The following is a 23,207-nucleotide window of genomic DNA, read 5'->3' as shown; positions in this document are numbered from 1 at the left end:
ACCTGACATCTGTATCACTGGGCTGCCACATCAGAATCCTTTCTCTTTAGCATTATGAACCTTGTGCTCTTCATGGCATAATGGTCCTGCTTCATCAGTGGAGATAGAGAACACATTTGACCCATCCTAGTCTATATTTCTACAGAGTCAGCTCTTGGCTGTAAGAAATTTGTAGGTCTGCAATCCCTCAGACTGAGGAGGAAGTAGAAGTGCTGTTTTCTACTCTCTCACATGATGGTGTTTTAGTGAAAATCAAAAGTAGATAAATCAGTTTGCCATACCTAATGACTGATGGCTAAGCCAGGAGGAAAAATCTAAGAAGGTATTGTGAGCCTAATGCAGAGAGACACACTTGCTAGTTGGGTTGAGTGAACTTCTGCTCACTCTGTTTGTGACTAGGAATAACATTCTTAAGAACATAATGACCCACTTTCAGTGTATGAAGAATTCAGGTATTTATCTTTGCTTCAAAGCTCTCCTTGTAGATCTAAACTTTAGCGCTTCTGAGATTCTTGTCCTAAAAGTTTATTATTAAAAATGTTCCTACGTTTTTTCATTTATATGAGAGATACAGTCATGTGGAATACTGAATAGCTTTTATACCGTTGAGGAGTATCTTTTATGAACAAGACGGTGAACCTTTTGTAACTGGACTAATACAAGTGACAGAAAGGCAAGGTGCATGTTCTAGTCAACACTATGTATACAGTTTAATTTGGCACTGTTAAATCTGTCTGCATTTGGCAACATTTGGCTGAACAGTATTTTTTTTTTTTTGGTTTTAGGTTGGCTACTTTAATAGCAGTTTAGGATTTCAACTATCAACTCTGAAACCATTAATCATATAATGACTCCTGCCATGTCCTATTGGGATGTATTAGTGAAAGGACAATATTAAAGATGAATAGTTCCAGCACCCAGGATAAATGAAACAGTAAAACAAAATAGTTAAGCTGTACCCTCATCACCCAAACCTAAAGTAATATCCTTGTAAAAGAAGTGAACTGAGTAGGCTAATCCTGGCAAATTTATCAGAGTGACTCACACTCTTTCCTTGTCGAGAAAAGTAAACAAAGAGAACAAAATTCTACCCTATATAAATACATTAAAACAGAGTTTAGACCCCTTCCTCTAAGCCCCCCATGGCACTAAGGTATATAACGAAGTAGCTATAAGACATCTTAAAATCACAAATTCCTTAAAGTTAGCAATATTTTTCTGTTTTCCCAGAGTATAAAAGTGAAGAGATGAATTATGCCAAATAACACAGAATGTAATTATTTTTAGCTCCAATTCAACAGGAGATTTACAGACAGATTAGTGGTCACCAAAGAAGTATTCGCATCTGTTGTTTATGTTACGACATCTCAGATCAAAGTAAGGCTTTAAACTTTAACTTTCCGTTTTCCAAGTGAATAATGAAACTGAAAAAAAGCTGAAAATGTGCAGAGGGAAAGGCTACGGAGTATTAAACACACTGAGGACAATTTTGAAATGAAGGGGACATGTAGGATGAAGCCCAGAGGTTGGATCTGTCAAACTTCTGAACACTCTGCTCCTCATCCCCTAGATTATGTATATATGAGTGTGTACCTGTGAATCATCCCAGCCATCATGGAAACCCTCCATGTTTAAAATGAGGCCTGTGTTGGCCTCAGGCTTTGCTGAATGTCCAGCCCTTTGCAGTACTGTGTCCAGTGTGCCTAATTCTGTGTACCCACGGGGATACAACATTTCTGTGGCTAAAGCTAACAAAGTTAGTAGTGAGTTGCAGTGGCAGGAACAAGTCCAGTAAAAACGCAGCAATGGAAACTCAGCCAAAATAAGACTTCTTTCTAAACAGATGTTAAGATTTTTCAAGCAAATATAAATCTTTGAGGAGGTGATTTTAAGTTGAGGGTCTTTTTGAAGATATAATTGATGTGGATTCCTACAGCCAAAAAAGATCTGTTAACTGCCTTGTAAAAGGGGAGATCACCAACAGGAAGAAAACCACACCAGCAAAAACCCTGCTTAAGCCATTGTCTTTAATGAGATCCTGATTAACCCTTTAATGCAGTTAACTAAGAAGGAAAAAGAAGAAAGATGCCTATGATTTAACTGCATGACTCAGAAAATTATTAATGGTCCGGAGATCCCATCACAAACAGCTCACTTGTAAAATACAGCTCAGGTCAATAACAGTCAAAGGCATTTTCATTTACTAGATTTCAGAGGGCTTTCATGAAATAATTTGCTGGCTTCAATTCAGTTCATATGCCCTGATCCTGTACTGATACCTCCATGGGAGAAGTCTGTTTAGTAACAGATGCTCACAATTTCAGCCATGTACAAATTTGCCAGTACACATGTACATGCAGTCGGTAATATTCGTCTATACATGCATGCAAAGTTTGGGACTGAGAAATCCTGCCTTTTTTTCAAAGAACAGCCATCATAAATTATATCAATCAGTGTCTTTGTCTGCAAGTTGACTTGATATGGCAAGTGTTGGCCTTATGTGTATACTGACGTTGTAATCTTGGCTTTATTTATGGTACTTCCTGGGCACAGTTAAATCAGTAGAAATTGAACAGAAACAAAATGTCATTAACTATGAAAACAAACAAAATGACTAGAAAGACCTTCTCTCTCTCAGCACTCATTTACATATCACTGGTGGTATCACTTGGAAGGAGTGTTAAGTAAGGTAAAAAAGGACTAAATATAAGGTTGACTTTAAGCTGGCATTGTTTTATAAGAATATTTCAAATCACTGTGTGGATTTAAATTCTTACAGAATGTTCTGTTCCCTTAACTGAACATCACATTCAATTTGTCTGGATGAAAATATTTGGATTATTTATTTATGTTGGAAAAACTGTATGAATTTAAATTTAATTTAATGAGCTAACTAACTTGTCCTTTAATGGTATCAAAGTTTCACTGAATTTGAGAAGCAAATGCAGTTTTAAACAAAATTAGGGGGACAGTTGAAATAACTTATTTATCTGATTTTAGAAGTTAACATAAATATATTGAAGTATAGCTGTCATGTTTTTTCAACAATTCTGATGTTCTGTTACATGTGCTTTTCTTTTTAAGTGAGATAAACTATTTCTAGTGAAAAGACTGAAAGACTGGCCTGCACTTTGAATTCCAATGTATTTCTCTCATGCAATGTTCTGTGCAGAAACCATACTGTTTTACTTTTAAATAACATGCAACTGTTTAAAATTTATTTAAATAATCCAAATAAGAAACAATAAAACAGTGCGCCTCTTTGGTGTTTATATCTTACTTTACATAAAATTATTTTGGAATGATATTTACAACAATTAAAATTCACCCTATTTAAAGGTTAAGCAATCATTTATTATCAAGCAATCATTTTGCTGATGTACCAAAGGGCAGCTACTCACAGTATCCTAGGAATTACAGATTGAATAAAACTATTCGATCACCAATTTCCTTCCTTGAAAATTCAGGATTATTTCCTAAAGTATATCCCTCCAACTATTAAGTCCACCAGAGGTAATTATATATGGTATATTTCGTTTTCAGCATTCATCTCACTCTTCTCAATAAAAGCTTTACAGTTCATGCAAGGGTAGAATAGGCTTTAAGTATAAAAGAAATAAAATGAAATACCAATCTGATTAACATTTCAGGACTCAGAAAGCCAGTTTATATTAAAAAACCTTCTTATCACTCTGGCTTTGAGAACCATGCGTTAAAAGATGGGGATTATGAAGATCCATTGCAGTAGAGGATTCAAAGGTTCTTCTTTGTGCTGGTTCAGCTGATCTATAGCGCGATCTGAGCCAAGACCCTCTGCCTTTCCTAAACACAGTGACGAAATGTGTCCACCACCAAGCCATTCTTCACATTTGTGGTCACTTCATTCTTTTAAATGTCACTAATTGTTTGTCTGAAGCATCTTGGTAATAAGAGGGCAAATGGGGCTGGCATCGTTTTTGAATCATACATAGCAGAGTGCCATTCATGTTTATGAGGGTATTTGTTTACCAATCAATACAAAACAGCACTGGAGTAAGAAACACATGGTGGGAAACCTTTTTTCTATCAACACTTATGTGACATGTAATTGCAGCTTTGTGATTTTGGTAGTTCACAGAGAGCTTACCTTCAGAAAGGCAGTGTTTACCCTATATTTGCCAAAGGAAATTAGAGCTGTCACATGAAGGAAAATTACCGGGACAGCCCATGCTTTAGTTTATTATTTCACAGGTGTATCAGAGACTTCTTGTCAGACAAGCTAGCAGCCTTGTGGAAAGTTCAAGGAAAATGGGAAGGGATAAGTTCAAACAGCACTTGTTTTTTAGCTGCTCCTCGTATTTCAATGTGGTTTATAGTTGTGACTGTTAATCAGGGACTCACACTCTTAATTTTAGCAGCTCATGAGTTATCTGTGTCAGCTTCCTGTTTAACTGATAAATTCATTGACTCATCTGTTGAACACAATCTTTTCTGGCAGGATGGGAAAAGAAGCTACTTCTTACATATTACAGAACTGACTGTCACATACATGAGTACACTGTCACCACCAGGAAAGTGGAGGATAGACGAAACCTTTGTATTGAGCTGCCTCAAGAATAGTCAGCTCCAACCACCAGTGATCCAGAGTCCTTATCCCTTCTGCCTAACAAAAACAGAAGCAGGATTATGAATGCATCACATTCAAGTAGGGCTGGGTGAATCCCTGATCTGCACTGAATTTCCGGCAGCTGGGACAAGGGGAAAAAGTTAGACTACTTTTCTCTTACAAAAATGTAATGTCCAAAAAGAAATCTGTAGGAAATTTTGGTAGTACAGCTAGAGGAATTTCTTTCTACTTCTTTCAAAAATCTGCTTTCACTCGTAAAAGCAGGCTGGTTCGCCCGCCTGTCAGTGAAAAGCTGTGCAACCATCCCAAGTAAAAGGGAACCTTGCAGTAACCGAGACTACCACAGATGTTTACAGGAGTGTGAAGGAGAGGAGGGGGAATCACGTTTGCTAAACATTCAGCTGTCGGTTTGGATAAGGAACCTTCAACTAGAGCAGAGTTTTGTAGTACTTTTGAGATTTGTTATCTAGTTTTCTTTGGCAAGTAGAAGAAGTCCTACCTGGAAAAGTCGTTCAGATCCGCCAAGCTATTGCAGTGTTCCAGCTGAGTCTCTAGTCCCAAATGCCACAGGTTTGTGGATGATGATGAAGAAGATGCCATGACCTTCTCTCATGTGGCAGCAGTGGATTGCAGGTCTGCTTGGAATGTCCTCTCCTTTGGGGTGATGTGAAAGCAGAGCTGTTGCTGCTGCCCAGCTGTGAAAGAGCTGCTGCTGGAACTGCAGAGAGACAAAAAGATAAGCTTCAAACAAACCCCCAACACCCCGACCTTTCAGGAAGTTCAGTTCACAACTGGAACTCTGCAGCTTTTGCTCATTTTACATAATCCTTCCTGTATTCTTCCTGTTAAAGAAAACACCTTTGTGATGGCCTTGCAGTCCTCTTGTAAAGAAAGAAAGTTTTCCTGCTTCTTTGTCATCACACTGACAAAATGAACAGTGCCACTACTTCCACTGTTATTACACAGAAGTCCATTATACGTTCTACACATCGTGCAAAAATTTACGTCTCTCCTTCCTTTTTCCTGCTGGGAATTTGTGGTAGCATGATAATTTATTTCAAATGGAACAGAAGGACTTGTGTTTTAGCTTTCTTTTCATGTCTAGAAGCTAGCAGTTTAGTCCAAATGTAATAATTGTTAATAATCCCTATGTGCACACTTGGTCTAATGTTAACAGCATGCTTTTCACAAGAAAATAATCCTGGGTAACATGTTAATAGGCTTACAGTAAGATGACAAACCCCAATGTTTGGTTTCAGAGCAGATTAGAACTGCAGACAACTAATTAATAATAAAATAATTGCATTCCTGTTGGCTTTGGGAAGATATTTTTACCTATTCTGGAGCTGTAAGTCAAAAAGAAAAGTGAAGTCTCAGGGGTGAAATACTGGCCAAATTGAGGTTAACTACAAAATGTCCATTGACTTCAGTATGTCAGGATTCCAGACTTCATCTAACCTTCCTGTGTCATCCCAGTAGAGGATCATATGGGGCTATTTTATACAGATAACTCTGTATGTGTCCTAACCCCACATTATTGGACCTCATGGAAACGAAACCACAGCATTACCTGAATGAAAGAAAATGATTGAATCCAGATGAGACAGGGATGCAGTGAGGAATCAGGGTTTTCCTGGCCTGTTACCCCACAGGTCTTCCGTATGGCTCCGTTGGCTCTAGTACTCTGGTCTCCCCCCGAACCTGATCAGACCTTCAGGCACGGCATAGACTTAACACTGTTTCCATCAGCATCAGTATGAAAAATTGTGTCCTGAAAAAGAGAACACCTATCCCAAAACATTTATTCCTGACTTTTGCATGGCATTTACATAGGTTTTCTCTGCTCTGGGCACAGGGGTCTGCAGGTGGGGGCGGGGATGCAGTAACTGACAGAGTTCCCTTGGGTCCTTTGGGAGCAACAGACGTGAGTATGTTTAGAGCCACAGTCACAGCATTCTTTTACTGCCTGACAAGATTTTTCATCTGTTTTCAGTACCAAAGAAATTGCCCTGCTATAATGTTCTGACTACAGGGCATGAATGTTATTGCCAGCTAATGGGCAGAACGGATAACTATTAACGTGATTGCGACCTACATCCCAGCAAAACAGCTGCCAAACTTTCTTAAGGATTCATGAACACTTTGTTCTCTGCTATTATGGTACAAAGTGTGATAGATATGAGCATTATTGACGTCAATTCTTCTTTCGATCGAATAGCTGTAGTCATGAGAAATGTTATCCTAATTCCTATATGTTCTGCACATGTGGTTAAACTAATGACCTGAAAGTCTGCATTTATGTACAGCAACTACAAAGTCAGTACAACAGATATTTTTTGTTACCCCCGAGGGAGAAGAACAGTACCACATGGCTTTTGTTATGAAAATGTGATTGAACTAAAATCCTGAATCTGAATACTTGAAAGTTTAGGAATATCTGTATTTGATTTCGAGCCCTGATCATCCCTGATTCTGAAGAGTTACAGCGTATTTTAAAGGCCTGAGATATTTTCCCTTTATTTAATAGTCCTCTTATTCTGATATGTTGGTTTATTCAATGTATTTTTGATTACATCGTACATGCTTCTGAGTTATTACAAAACCACCCTTCTGAATGCGGTTTTACTTGGCAAGAAAACATTAGTCTTATTGTTATACATGACCTACTCGGGATTTATTGTAAAATTAAAAGTATTGTAGAAGGAAGATTGAAAAAGCAAAACCAATGATAAAGGCTAAGAATTCATACAAGATCTGAGTGAAAGACAGACTTGAAATAACTGCTGTGTCTCATCTTTGACTCATTGCTCTGTGTTTTCACTACATTAATCATGCCAAAAGGACTGTCACTTTATATTTGTGAACTGTGAAGCTCGTTCAGGGCAAGGGCCAGTACATGTTCCTGGATTACAAATCGGAAATGACTGTGATTGTTATCACTTCGGGCACAGGGACACTGTGTGGAAATTTGCAAGCAAAAGTAGCAACTTAATCAGTGAGAGAACGAGCCTGACAGCCACCCAGCCGCCTCGCTGGGAATGCGGGAGCAGCCACGGGTGCCAGTGTGCCTGGGACCTTGTTTCACTGATCACTGGGAAGATATTCATATTTAGATTGTCCAAAGGATACATCCAAAGAGTTTCTTGCTATTAAAAAATAATTAGAACCATTCCATTTCACTTTTAATATAATTCTTCGAATCTGTATTGAGCATGCATGAATTTTGAACCGCTCATTGCTAACTGTTTTTAACTCGTTATTAGGCATAACATTTGCAAATACATGTCTGGTGGCTTCTGTCTTCCCTTGTAAAACAAGATATATTTTCAAATTGCTGCATACAAACTGCCTATCTTTTTGTCTAGCAATCCGTTTCTAATATATGCCTCTCTTCCCCTGTCTACCATTTGCTACATCTGTTGTTCTGCGTGTGTGCTTATGCACATACAGAATCGGTTGTTCATCTATGAGTTTATTTGTCCTGTCTTTGTTAACAACAGCAATAAGAACTGTGCATCAGCCAGAGAAAGAGAAACCACTAACAATGAGTTAGCAGATATGAAACTGAAGGCTGAAAGCTTCCCCACTTTAGCTCATGATTTCATGACTTATAAAGGAATGCCTCGCAATAACATTGACTTCCAGGAAGAGCTGTGATTATGATAAACTGAAGTAGGAGGGAATATTCTTGCCAGGTCCTGTAAAAAAAACAGGGGAAAAATGCAGCTCCTAAAGCACAGCTTTAGGAGGGAGACTCTTCCATCATTCTGTTTCATTTGTCTTTTCTTTACAGTGATTTAAGTGCAGGAATATCTCCAAAAGAATTAAATTTTCAGATTTTCCTTAAATTTAAAGACATTTGGACTGTTTTTTATTCTATGGAATTAGAGTAACAGAAGGTATTTTCAACCCAATTTTCTTGTCGCCACTTCTGAATTTGTGCTCGGTGTTAAGTACAGAACAATCTAATTCTACTCCTCATCATTGCAAGTCCAGTACAGTTATTCCTTCGGCAGCTAATGGAAATGATAATACTTATTACCAGTGTATGATCTCTCTAGAGAAGCCTGCATTTCTCACTCAGAGGCTGAGCATTCAAGAAGTAAACTCAGGGCAAGGAATTGATCCCCATAATCATAACCTGAATCTCACTCCAAGAACTGGGGATAAAGGAGAATGTATTAGCACACAGTTACCTAAAGGAAACCTGTGGTTGCTCCCTTTCAAAATCCTCAGAGGAATTCAATGAAAAGAGGGACCAGAACTGCTCTCATATTTCCTATTAAAAAAAAGTCTTATCTTTCTATACAAGTATTAAAGCCATAAAAGGATATATATCTTTAACTATGCCATTTCAGATAAACCAAGGCACTTTTATCTTATTAAGTTTCACAGTCTTTTCTGCAAGTTAATTTGAGTACCTGATATTTCATTATATGGTTTAATGAACTTCAGATCTTTACATTGCTGCTTCTAAGCCAGGGATTTTATAATTGACTTAGTGGAACGAACTCATCCTTAATTTATATACACATACATATATATGCATATGTAAATGTATGTACATGTACACTGAATATGTGATAGTTTCTATCTGAAATTTTTATGCATGTTTCTCATTTTAGTAATTATTGGAAGGAAGTATTTGGCAACACTTTTATTTAGGTATATTAACTCACCGTTTGCCATGTATTTAAGCAGTTCCTTCAGCACACAAAGAAACCAAATTTTCTGGGTCTGCACATATTTTGGCAGGATCATCTCTCTACGATGCAGAGTTACACATTCATTATAATGCTGAGAATTATAGGTATGTCTGGAGGCACTTAGAGATTAATGGGTATATATAGAATTTCAGGAATGGAAAGAAAAGGTGTTAGAGTTTGTACTAGTAGTTAACTTTTTTATAGTGCTGTGGGAAACTGAAGTTCTTAATTTACTGCTACAAATATTTCTGGAAATTTCATTTATTTGTGCTTTAAAATTATAAAGTGATTCCAGCAGAAGATGTATCAATATCATTTTTTAATGTCTGTAGTAAAACTAAGGTAAACAATGACGTATTCAGAACATCTATCATTAAACCACTTGTGCCTAGATTATTGTAATAAAAGTTGAGAACCATAAATATAGACAAACTTTATAGGACACAAATGAATATTTCTGTCTACCTACATTTATAACCCATAATTTAAGGGACTTATTATGTATCCGTTCTTGTAAATCTATGCACATAAATACTGTGTGGGAGAATATATAAACCCTTGTCTAGATATTAATTGCTAATAGACTGAAGTAGTTCAGCAGATTTCAGGCGTCTATTTCCCTGCGTTTAGAGCGGAAATGGATTTTACAGCACATAGAGGCTTTGCTCCTTGCTATATTAGGTACCAATGGACAAGAACATCAGTCTTCAATATAAACTGGAATTGCGGTGTTGACACCACAAGACATAAAGTAAAATAAAATAATATTTGCCATCAGTAGGCAAGGGAAAGGAGGAGAAAATAACAGGGCTCTTGATTAAAATATTCTCATTCTGTGTACTGCAGGTAGGATTCTTTTAAACACTTTTCACTAAATAAGACATGCTGAGGTGAGGGATCTCATCTGCTTACAAACACCTTGGCTGCTCAGGTGCTCTAGCTTGTCAAAGGCTTCACTGAGAGTCAGAAATTGGTAGCAGCATGCTGTGCCATCAAGCAGACCATGAACCATGCCGTGACTGCAGATGTGTTTTGAGGTAAAAAGTTAGCTGCATAAACACTAATCAAGGCCACAAAGATCACTGGCCCCACACTTCATCTGTTTTGGACAAGGCAAAATTCTACCATGGTTTAGTCCTAACCAGGTGCCTGTGAAACATCATAGGGATCACAGACAGGGAGTACACAATAAGATTTACATTTCTGGTAACTCTGAAACTTTAGGAAGCTTGAATTATTCCCTGTCACCCAGCAAATGATATGAGATCACTTTCAGTTTTCCTCACCACTAGGTTATTTATAATAGAAGTACACGCATGGAGGATGTGAATACATAGTGCGCAGATCATGAGTTCTGCTGACTGTTGTTAAGACTGGTGGAATGCAGGGAGTGGATGTTTTCTGGATCTCTCCGGGTAAAAGGTAAAAATAAGTAGTTGCCTGAAAGAGTGGGGAAGGTGTTTGGTGGCCCAGCCCAGGGGATCCCCTTGCACCCCTGTAGCCCCAAAAGTACTGAAATTGCAGTACTTTCAGGGGTGTCAGTGCATCTAAACGTCCCGTTTATGCTTTCAAAAAAGATCCCAAATTAAAACTGTAGATTATTGGCAGTCATCATAATATAATGTCCTGGATCTTCAGTTGATTTTGAGACTTTGTATCAGGTGGTGATGAAAGGCAGAAGGTTAATCCCCAATGAAGTTACAACCTACACAGGAAAGATAGACAAATGGTAATAAAAAAGATTTATGATTTCTTCATCAGGGAGGACCTAAGATAGAGAACCTAAGAGCTGAAGGCAGAGCTCATGACCGTGAATAAAGAGATTTCCCTTCTGTGATATTTATTTATGGCACCACAGAAAGAGGAATCTTGTGCAAAGACTAGAACATAATGCAGTTGAGATTTAATTTCACAAACTTTCTTGGAAAAGTGTTCTCATACACAGAATACCAACAATACGCTCATATGTCATAGTGATGAGTGCAAGAAAGAAGTAGAATTAAAAATAGATTAAGTAAATAAAATGTTAAAACATTATACTACCTCCTATAACACAAATAAAAAATTACATATAGATTCCAAGCTATACTACAGCTACCCAGGTTCACTGAAAGTTTAGCTATAAACTGGCAGTGCAATATAGCAACCACAACTATTTATGCAGTTTAATATTACAGTTTTCAAGAACAGTTATGTAATGTAGTGAGGAGATATTTCAGTGGAACTAATTTTGATTATGTCAAATGTTCATCTTCAGGACTAAGACACAAGGTGTCTAAATATTCTTCTACATAGAAGTTGTTCCAAAATTAGTTATTCTGAAAAGTACTCCTCACAAAAATTATCTTTGACAAAGAAAATGAATTAGTTCCATGCTTTAATAGAAAAATATTTTCAAAAATATCCCCCCAGATGTTAATTTTTGTACGGTAAGATTGCAAATGTTGCTTTTTCAACAATTATGCCTTTCCCTTCAGTGTATATGGGGGATGGTTCACGTGTGCGGTCAACTGTATAATCATAAATGAATTTAGTTTATAGAATTAAGTGGTTTGGAAAGTAAGATCAAGAAAGAAAAATATGGTTGACGTTGTAATAAAATTTGCAAAGGTTAACATTAAACTGGATAATTCTTTGAACCAGAAATATTACTAATCAGTAGAAAATAAGAACATATTGTTCTGATTTACTTGTTACAAGTAGCTTCCTTATGGGACCATTTAATCACATTTGATATGATTCTCAGTTATGCTGCTTATTGACTTACTAAGCCTTCCGGTTAAAAAACTGAGAGAGATCTAATAGAAAAGTAATTAAGTTGACTCTTAAAGTGTTTTATATGCGTTTTTAATAACTGTAATTAATTACATTTGGAATGACAAATAAATTTCCTTTATACAGATTTTTGTGTTTTAGTCTAGAAGCAGGCACGTTTTTAGAGTGATACAAAACTTTGAAAACAAATTGGAAAGATTTCTTTAGGATGCCTTAGCAGACAGCTTAGATAGAATTACCAGTCCGGTAATTCTTGGCCTAAGTCAATACACTGCCTTTAATATGCCAGATACTTTGTGAGGAACCGAAAATCAACCTTCTTGCTCCCATAAATTACCCATATATTGAATATTATGCTATTGGGTAAACCTAAGTGGGGAAGTCTTCTGTTATCTTGAAAAAAGAACTCTGTGTTCCCCATATCTTGTCTTGACTGGTGTAGCAAGGGCTATTTCTATTCATATCAAAGTATAGTGCTTAATAATAATACTTTTGCTTCCATTTTCCCAAGATTCTAGTGGGATGCCATATAGTGTATTCTTCCTCCACCATTATTTATTATTGCCTATTACATTTTATGTACTTTACTGCATAAGTTAACATGGTACAGAGATGCCAAGCCACTACGCAAGCTCGAGTATCCACAAATTGGTTGATTTTCAGAAACTGTAGTTTCTAAAGCAGCCTAATAGAAGTAACTTGACTACAATATGGTGCTGCCATTTTATAGCTGCAGAACTGGTTCACACAATAGTTTCTCAGATGGTTCTGCAGACTGCATCCCTACTGAAGTATTTTCATACATGCAGAAACATCCTCAGGGACCCTCCTCATTTTGCTGATTTGATATGTACTGAATAGTTCCTCTTATTTATATCATTATGAGTGTTTTTTTTGGCTTTGGTTTTGGTTTTCATTTTTTTGTTGTTGGTTTTTTTTATTTGTTGTGTTTTTAATTAATTAGATTTTTTTTTATTGACTCCCTTCTAAAAGTTTCATTAGGAAATAAATTTTCCAACCTCTTCTCAATACAGTGGAGATTTTACTATAGAATTTGATTTCAAATATTGAGTTTGTGAGCTCGGATCTGAAGTAAAGGAATACAAAACCTGAGGAGAATGAAAAAACAGAACTAGAAAGAATCATAAAATACCATATAATCTCCCTGATCTTTACCTAAAGTATTATTTTAAGATGCCCAGTGAAAGAGTTTTCACTGTTTTTCTACAGAATCCCTACTACTATTTTATTACCTGTATTGTTAGAAAACTTTTCCCCTAACATGTAAAAGTTAAACTTCACTTACTGGTGCTTCACGGATGTGGAAAACAGATTATTCTCTTTCTCTTTGCAGTTTTATGTCCTTCTAGTCAGTTATTTTCTTGTTAGCATTCTTATTAAGCTAAACTTTCTTAAGTCTTTCAATTTTCTAGATTTATAACCATTCTTTGCTTTCTGTACACTCTCCCAAAATAATGTACGTCTTTCTTGAATGGCAACATTCAGAACTGGAGACAAAACTCCTGCAGACACTTTACTGATGCTGAATGCAGCAGAAAGATTTTTTGGAATAAGCTCTTACATCTGTTAGCCCTGATTTCTTCTGACAAAAAGCTGTCTGGTCATCTTTTTGTTTATCTGAAGAGGAAAACTTTTTTTTTAAACTAGCTAAACAATTCTTCAACATTCATATAAAACTTGTATTTAACTTAAGGGTGCTATAAACCCAAGCTCAACCACCATAAGGACGAGTGTCACCAGTGTATTGGAAATCACCTGGGTTAGAAATCTCAGTATCAGTCAGCTGGGGCTGAATCGAACAGTATTTGGCCGCTGTGGTTTCATTGGTCACATGTTAAAGAAACAAGTAGTAGTTAATTGTATCTGCAAGCTCCATACATGTGAGTATATGTTCAGTTTACAAATATGTATCTTATGCAGGCTATAAATTAAACATACATAATCAACCACCAATTCTTCCTGATGGCAATTTAATTATGTCTATTAATTATGCTTTATAGCCAGTTAGTAAACATATGAAATGCCAAAGATTCATGCATTCAAAGATTCAGGAGTTTAAGGAAAAGTATCTCTGATGTGTTTGGAACAGTTGGTTTGGAAAAAATAACCTAATGTTTCAGTTCAGAAATGTATATATTCATTTCAGCATGAGGTAGTTTATGAGGATATACAAGTCATTGTTTGTTTGTTTGTTTGTCTGTCAGGAATAGAATTTGAAAAACCACAATATTGTGATTTAAGGTTAAGATATAAAAAATATCTAAGTAAGAAATCAAAACATTGCAAAATTACGGAAATTATGAAACTGCAGAAACAAGTACATAATAATGAATTGCATAAGTATTATGCAAATAATTACTATCATTAAGATGCAACCGAAAAACTAACGCTTATATTCTTGCTGCCTTAAGGCTAGAAGTCTGGGTATATTGCAATTAAAAAAAAAAAAAAGATAAAATAGAGCTCCTATTTCCTATTGCCAGCTTTCCTCAAAAATGTTTGTTTCATTAATAATAGTTGCAATGATTTCTTAGGGAAAGATTTATATATGTCATATCCCAACAGACCTGTCTCTGACTTCAGTTTGTGCACCAGTCATTTAAAGCTTTCACTTTAGCTCAGCAAGGCTGATTTCATAAATTCATTGAAATTATCAGCATGCATTCTGTATCATCTCAATGTAGGTAATCAGTTACCCAAGATCTGAAGAAGTTTCTTCCTCAAATGGATCACTTCTTTTCTCCTTTGGTGCAATCTATATTGCAATCATACTAAGGCTAGTTGAGGACAGATTTGGGAAAGCAGACAGTCATCTTAATTGTCTATTTGATGGTATATCTACTTTTTTTTTTCTGGCTGATGTGCGCATTCTTTGACATGCTTAAAGCCCAGATAAGGTTGTTCCAAATCAGGTGCAAATTAATGTGTTAACATTTGAGCATTATTCATTGCCTTTATGTGCCATCCACGTTCATTTTCCCTGATTCCAACTGATCACATATGGTCAGAAATAGTGGAACAATACATTCTAGTTGGTCTCTACTCCTTGTATCTGTAACATGAGAAGGCAGTATTGTTGCAAATTTGTTGTTCTATCAATCTTTTCTCATTGACAAATAGTTCATAGAAGATGTTATTTTTTAAAATAAATGTAATATTGGCCTTTTCAATATAGAAATAAAATCACGTTTCTTTGTGATAAACTCCTTGTTAACCCCTTCAGCTTCTGCAACAGTCAAAGACATTCTATGGTATTCTCTCTCTTTCAACTTCTTCCAGCTTATTCCCACTCAGGCTGTTTGTGTATTTATAAAATACAAATTGCATCAACTGTCACTTTTATATCTGACTCCCCGAGGCAATTTGTCAGTGTGGGGACCCTGACAGTTTCTGCCTCAGACAGAAAAACAAAGAAAGAAGAATGGAACTTTCATCAGTTGTTGTGGTATAGTATTACTAGTACATCTTCAGGTATGCAATGCAAGACAAGACAAAACAGCTCTTACAAAATACCACTGCGGCATTGTCTTTCTGTTATTCCAAATGATGTGCAATACATGGTTAATGGTGGGACAGGGAGAGCCGTTTATTATTACTTTAACTTGCATTCCTGTTCTAAGGCACTGTATGAAAACCTAATGTCATCTGGATATCATAGCAGTCCTTACCGTATCATTACATGGGACCAACATTACTTGATCAAAGTAAAAGAAAAAGCTCTTATTTTATTTATAAGCCATCTGCCACAAACTGTTATCATTTACTTAGGCTTTAAGTTACAGTTTCCATTTTAATAGTTCTATTAGTGCTTGGGTGGTTTCTATGAAGATTATTCAATATACATTGTCCAGAAAAAGCTAGATACTTTTAATACATAATCCTCTGGAATGTTTATTAAACAATAACATTGAACCTTCTGACAGTTTTATTTCTGAGAATGTTATAACATGGTTATGCATCCCACTGGTAATTCTGCATTACCGAAAACTCCTGTGCAATGTTATGAGTCTTACCGAAAGCAGATGCAGCCGAATTAATAACAGGGGCATCAATGCACTATAGTAGGAGGAAGGGAAGGGGGAAAAAAAATGCAGGAAAGACTTCTGATCCACTTCTGCAACAAAAAGTAACTGAAATAAGAAGAAAAAGTAACATGAGGATTTGAAAATCTAAATGTAAAAAGTAGATTCACCTGAAAAGAGTATTTCATCACTCATTATATATTTACTGTTTAATGCAGAGTCTCCAGGCAAATTGAATTTAACTTAATTATAAGACGAAGGGGTTCTAAAAAACGACTTAAACCCCTAAATGTTCTTGAATTTACTTCTCTGAATAGGTTTCTGCAAGTCACATTTTCTGTGAGGCCACCCTGCAAGGATCCTTTTATCACCTGTTAAATAGATGCTATTCCTCTTAACTAACTACAAAGAAAGCTCAGTCTAAGGTTCAGTACACTTAATACAAAGGCTACAAAGAAGGGGAGGCTTCAGATGAAGCTCAGTGCTTGGCCGTAATGAACCTGATAAATGTTGGTTTCCTGCAATAAAACTAATAGGTGAAATCTTGGCCTATTGAAGCCAATGGGAATTTTGCCATTGATTTTAGCAGGGCAAGTATGGCAACCAATAAATCTACTGAGCAAACTGAAAGAAGTGGGTGAAGGAAGGAAGGGGAATTAATGTAACAGAACACAGAACCTCTACATTATTTCAGTTCTTGTTCTACCCTTGTCTGCCTAAATGAATGGCTCCTGATACTCCTGAGATGTGCTCAACAGAAACTATTGTGGCAGTGTACCGAACACCAAATATTTACAAAAGCATTTAATGAGTAATTCTTAAACAGGAAGATCAGCTTTGTTGTTATAATGAGTCAGTCTCAGATTCAACCAGAGGTTGTTTCAGGGGTGAGTAACCAAGGGCAATTGCCCAAGACTGGATACCATGGGGAATGTGTTGGACTACAATAATTATAAGTACAACTTACCCAATATACCTCAATCTATGCCTGTGTTCTTGCTGGTCAAAACCTGCTGTAGGTCCACGCAGATGCAGTTAGATCTTTCAAGCGCAATCCTTTCTGCAATGTGAGTAAAATAACAGGCAAAAAAATTAATTAGCATTACTAATGCCTTTTTGTCTTTTTATATTTATATCCCTATCTGTGTTTCTTTTTACTGAGGTGTGAAAATATCTGATTTCTGATTTCTGATGTGCATTAAGTGTAGCCACCATATTTTTGTGGGGGTTTTCCCAGACATCCATTACACACATGCACCATATAGCCTACTTACAGCAAGGCAGTTTCAGAAAGCTGCAGACTAACAAATCAAGCGCTGTACAGCCACATCACAGATATCCATAAGCAAAAGACATTGGATGTGAGGAAACGTACATGTTGGTATCCCACCATGGGCTGTACCATTGTACTCGAGAGCCCCATGTTTCCTTAGGAAGTGAAAGCTGTGGGAGAAATTTTAACTTCTTGTTCAGGTGTTCCAGTATCTGGACCAGAATATGGAGAAGACCAACCATCCAGTTTGTGGGGCTCTCTCACTGTGATTATTTGCAACCAAGGGACAGTTTGTAGAAAAAAAAATATTGGTTAGAAAACAACAAGCAAAGGGTGGCTTTACATTATCTGATGTGAAAGAGATATATAGGGATCAGACTTCTGAACATAAAAACACGGTGTAGAAATGTGATAGATCTGCAAAATCTCCCTTGACCTAGCTTAATATCTGTAACACTTACCTCAGTAATGAGACAGTAATAAACTAAAACAGAGTAAACTTACACTGGGAGTGGAAAATGGTGACATCCACTGCAGACGCTGTTTTGCAATACACAGTTTTCCTTGGCTGTTAAATCTCATTCTAATACTTAACAGAGTATTCAACAATAAATTTTCCCCACCACTTAAAACACTCTGCAGTTTCCAGCCCAGAGCTGTTACCTGGCAATTCAAGCAAACTTTTTTTACTGTCTGAAACTGTAGGACATACATACACTTTGGTTTTGACCACCATGGGTATTAAGTGCTTCTCCAAACTGGGGTAAACAACCAACCAACCAACAACTGCCTTATGCAGAAAATATTTTACATTCTGGTGGTGTTCTTTCTCTGTAAAAATGCTTTTACAACTAGCAGAAGGTGCACATAAATGATTCAAATTTGTGATAAATCTTTTGTGAGCTATCTGATGTGGCTCATCAGAACACCTAACAGTAGTTACCCCTAGGCACAGGTATGCTTATAGCTAAGATGGAAGCAGCCCTTCTTAGTAAATCACACTGTGTATCTGACTCCTGCTCCTTTCTTCAGCCTTTAAATTAACTCCATCTAGTTCTTACTATTTAGTTATGCAGCTTACCTTTCACAATGAAACATGCTTACTGCTGCAGAAGCAGGTCCAATGTGATTAAAATTATTAGGTAAAAACACTGGTTGCTTAAGTCTGGAATCAGCTAACCATAAAAAACATGATCAGCCACAAAATGAAACTGAGGACCAAATCTTCACTGAGTGTAAATTGGCTGGACTCTAGCTGATTTCAGTGGAAGGTATTAAAAACTACGTTCTGGGCCACCTTTCTTTATGTTAATACTTTATGGAGCACATCAAGCAAGATGCCAAAACAATGCTTGTATAAGTAAGAAACAATCTCATCACACTGCAGACTGGTCCTGGGTTTACAGTCTGTTGTGGCAGTGGGACGACCTCGGTAGCTAGAAGGGAATGACCCTGCCTGTGTTCACTAAAGCAAACGGAAGCAAAAAGTGCCCCACACTCTGGGGTGCCCAGTTTATTCAGGGGATCCTAATTCAGATTCTGTTCAACAGACTGCAAATGCAAGCCAAGCAATATCAAGACAACTAAAGCGAAGGAGCAAAACAACTTTCTATGTTGTTTGAACAAAACAACCTCCTCCTTTTATTGCCATGCCAGTGTCTCCATTCCTTTACAATTTTTTGGTCACAGCTAAACTGAGCTGTGTTCATTGTTGAGTTTGTGAAACCCTTTGTGGGGATCTCACACAGTAAGAAATCATATTCATGAATTACCGTGAGACAGGAACGATCCAGGGGAGGCAGGATATGGTAGGATCTGTTCCAGGAAGGACTCACATGTAAGTTACAATGTACAAGCATGACCTGGCATTTCCCTGTGGTGCACTTTGTTCTTTTAGGGGTTCATTTTGGAGCTGCCATGACAACTTTACCACAAATACTCAGCACGAGCTCGACACAGATGGAGGCAGGCATCTCATGCTCCAGCTCATGCCAGCAGGCCATGATACTGGGAAAAACACTGGGATTCTGTGATGGGGAGGGGGCTACACACGTAGTCAGGTCCCTACCACAACAGTCACAGGGTCAACTGAGACTTGGGCTCCCCCTGAAAAAACTGAAATTTCCCCTTTTGGCAAGAATGCCAGCTATGTACCCTTATGTCACCATAATGCCTAAACAAGTAAAAATACCATAGCTACAACCTTTCCTCTTTTACAGCTTGAGAACTACATTGTGGAAAACATGAAATCGGAGATGGTGCAGCTGCAGCAGAATGCTGTGCAGAACCACACGGCCACCATGCTCGAGATAGGGACCAGCCTCCTCAGCCAGACAGCAGAGCAGACGAGAAAACTCACGGATGTTGAAACCCAGGTATGTTCCCAGAGTGGTTTTCTAAAAGCTGTTAATTGCAGAGAACTTTTCCCATCCTCTTTCTTTTCTAGTGCATCACCACACAAAACATTTCAACACAGGGCTCCAAGAAACATACACACTCTGTTTATTAGCACCAACAGTGGTGATGAGTGACCCTTGTTATGTGTCTTTCTTTTGATTTCATTTGGTTAGTATATTTAGCTGTGTGTGTAAGGGAGGTGGGACTGTCCAGGAAACTAAATCAGCATTTGACTTCAAATAAATAGCCCAGCTACCAACTGTGAATGATACAAGTGTCAAGCTAAATAATGAGTTTCAGGCTAAAACAGAGCCTTTGATCTCTATTGTTGTTTGCTTCTTTACTATTACAACAAAGTTTATTTTCTGCAACGTTTCCAACTGTTTGGAAAGTAGTGTATGTATGCAGCTTTTAAACTGTGAAGAGAGGGACAAGCATCAGCTTCTTTATAAAACACTGTGTATTTTTTATTACTGTAAAATTGTATAACATCTCATGAATTTAAAGAGCCATCTTCGTATGAATCCTAGCACTAAAATCACTATTGTGATGGAAGTGAAAAGAGTATCACTGTCATAGCACAATTGTACAAAGTACAATTTCATACTGGGTTTATTGCAAAGAGACGTACTACTTTTTGACTTTTGAATTCTTTTATCAGTTTAAGATGCATATGTGTTTTCCTTATTTTTGCTGACTTCCTCTTGATCTTCACAGCGTGTGGTATATTACCAGCTGCACTGTATTCGCGGTTCACTTAGAACAGAGGAATTAAAGTATTGTTTTTCTTTGTTTTGTTTTAGTAGCATCTGTACTTCTTGAAAGATCATATTTTCTGTTTTAATGTCCTCACTCACGTTAACAATATCATTACCAAGTTATTACGTAATCACATTACAGTACCTGAGCAACAACAGTAATTATGAAAGATAGACACACTGTCTTACACAGGTTCTCTGCACCTTTTTTTGTACATCTTAGTCAGCAGATCAACATTCACTCATAAATGTTGTTATCCAAATGACCACAGTTTCTAAAACATAGTATATTGACTTATGTAAATGTTGGGGAAAATCTTTAACTCAGTATCAACAGGATATCTAAATGGAAACATAAGAGGTGAAGAAGGGGAAGACCTAGGGACTGTAGCATCGGTAAAGAAAAAGGAGGCGTAGGAACTCTTCTTACCTATGTAGAGATGTATGTAGTTGTGTGTTAAGTACTCATTCACCGGTTCCTCCTTTAAGTATGTAAGGGACAAAATGTGCATTGCCTCTGTCTCACTTTTCCTTTGAGGAAGCACTTCAAGGTAGAGATATCCCTGGCAACTGCATGAAGTAGTGGATGACTTCCTCCTTCTACACCTATTGCTGAAGAATTTAAGGGATGTTTAAGGTATCAGCGGGAGTGGCTCTTCCTTGTTGCAGTCCTTGCTCTGACTTTCATCTCGGAGATGGCACTTCCCAACTCCCCTCTTTCAGCAGTATGAGAAAGTCCCTGTCTCTAACATTAATCAGGGAAGAGTGGTGCAGTTAGCTCAAGAAAGTGAAAAGAGACTGGTCTTGGCAGTGATGGAGGCAGCCAGCTGCATGGCAGAGAGGTGCAGGTCTGCAGGATACAAGGAGAAAGGCAGGCCAGGATCTTGTGCCTGTAATAGGAAGGACTTGTACCAGAGTAAGGAGTCGTCTGAATGACTGACGATAGGGCCTCCACCTCCTTAAAATCTCACTGACTCCTCCCAATCCCTGATCCATCCAGAATCCCACTGCTTCCCTTTAGGTTTTCTTCTCCACCTGAAGTTCTGCTGATGTTTTGCAGGTGGCTCCATAGATGTATCCTCTCTGGAAATCTGTTAGCACTTTCCTGTCTTCTTACCCCTCACCAACCTTCATAATACACCTTCAATTTCTACCAGGACCCTCTGAAACCGTGGTGATACCTCCTGGCACTTCCAAATTTACCCATCTTAAACAACACAGCAGCTGCCTACTGATCGTTTCCGATTTTGTTAACCTTGGTACCCTTAAAAAAGGACAACTCAAGTTGATCTGTGAATGTCAACAATTTCAAACAAAAATAAGGCACTGCACTGAGTTTGAGAGCTGTTGTCTTTGCTTTATGTTCTGTAACAAATTCGTATCAGGCATTCATTAGAAAATCTTTCCATATAATCCTATGATGATACTGATAAGTGCCCTTTAAGGAAGGTCTGATAAGTTCCATTAAAGAGGGATCATTTTCAGTTCCAGAAGTGATTGCATCTCAGTTGTATGCACGTACACCTACAAAAAATATTTACATACACTCCTCCAGACTACGTAATGAATGACGATATCCCAACAAAATCAAGTAACATTACTTAATATTATTGCTTTCTTTCTTGCAAGCATTCTGTTATTTCCACTTTCAAATTATTTTTTATTAGAATCTATCCTCTTTCATCTAGTTAAAAGCTTCTTTCGGTCTGATGTATTTAGTAGAAGCTGTGCTACTGATACAGACCACCACTAAAGTGAAAGACAATTGCATAAAGCAATGTTTAGGATCACCGCCTTCACCTTAAAAATCTGTGTAAGAGTGCAAGTAGTGATAACATAAGCAGACACCAGACTTCTGCCAACACTGCAAAAGACAGAACTCAGGGGAAAGCCAAAGTAGGAGCTTTATTTACAAAACAGTGGATGCAACACTTTGGCTTCAGTCCAAGTACTCTTGCACTCTTCTGGTTTAAGCATGCTTTGTAGGAATGCTTTCAAGAATGAAAGCAATAATATTAATTAATGTTAGTTGATTTTGTAGGAATGCAATGTTTCTTTCCATTGAAATGAAGCTTATTTGGCAGTCACCTTTCCTTTTTCTGCCGGCCTAGTATTATTCTACAGTAAACGGGTGCCAGAATATCAGCTGGTACGTATCAGTGTAGCTTGATTGAGTTCATTTGCACCAGCTGAGCAGCTGGGGTTAAAAAAGGATTTAGAAACATTTTTTGGTGAATCATCAAATCAGAATGAAATGGTTGTATTATGTTGCTATAACAATATAACTAGGACAATAGAAAAAAATAATGTGTTTAATTTATTCCTAAGGTGCTAAATCAAACATCTAGACTCGAAATTCAGCTACTGGAAAATTCGCTGTCAACATACAAGCTAGAAAAACAGCTGCTACAACAGACACATGAAATACTGAAAATTCATGAGAAAAACAGGTAAGAATAAGTACTCAGTCTCTTACACTCCATCTTTGTTCATCACAAAGTGGTCTGTGCATACATTGTTCTAAGCCACTGATAAAACGGAAGAAGCAAACATGGTAAGTGGAAAGTATAGGTAATATTTATGAAATGGCTGAAAAAGCCATTTAAGGGTGTGAACTTAGATTGTGTTACCTCCTGTGCGGTAAATACA

General features: G+C 37.3%; 1 protein-coding gene across 1 annotated transcript in view; it reads left to right on the top strand.

Annotated features, from left to right (window-relative positions):
* Nucleotides 1-23,207, top strand: part of ANGPT1 (angiopoietin 1) — a 169,486-nt gene that overhangs the window by 59,846 nt on the left and 86,433 nt on the right. The window contains exons 2-3 of the mRNA XM_074577677.1: nucleotides 19,623-19,778; nucleotides 22,887-23,008. Coding sequence (XP_074433778.1) covers nucleotides 19,623-19,778; nucleotides 22,887-23,008 — 278 coding nt within the window. The remainder of the gene's footprint in view (nucleotides 1-19,622; nucleotides 19,779-22,886; nucleotides 23,009-23,207) is intronic.

This window comes from Larus michahellis, chromosome 2 (assembly GCF_964199755.1).
Source record: "Larus michahellis chromosome 2, bLarMic1.1, whole genome shotgun sequence".
Lineage (NCBI taxonomy): Eukaryota > Metazoa > Chordata > Aves > Charadriiformes > Laridae > Larus > Larus michahellis.
The sequence above is the reverse complement of the archived record's forward strand: the minus strand, read 5'-3'. Positions and strand labels throughout refer to the sequence as shown.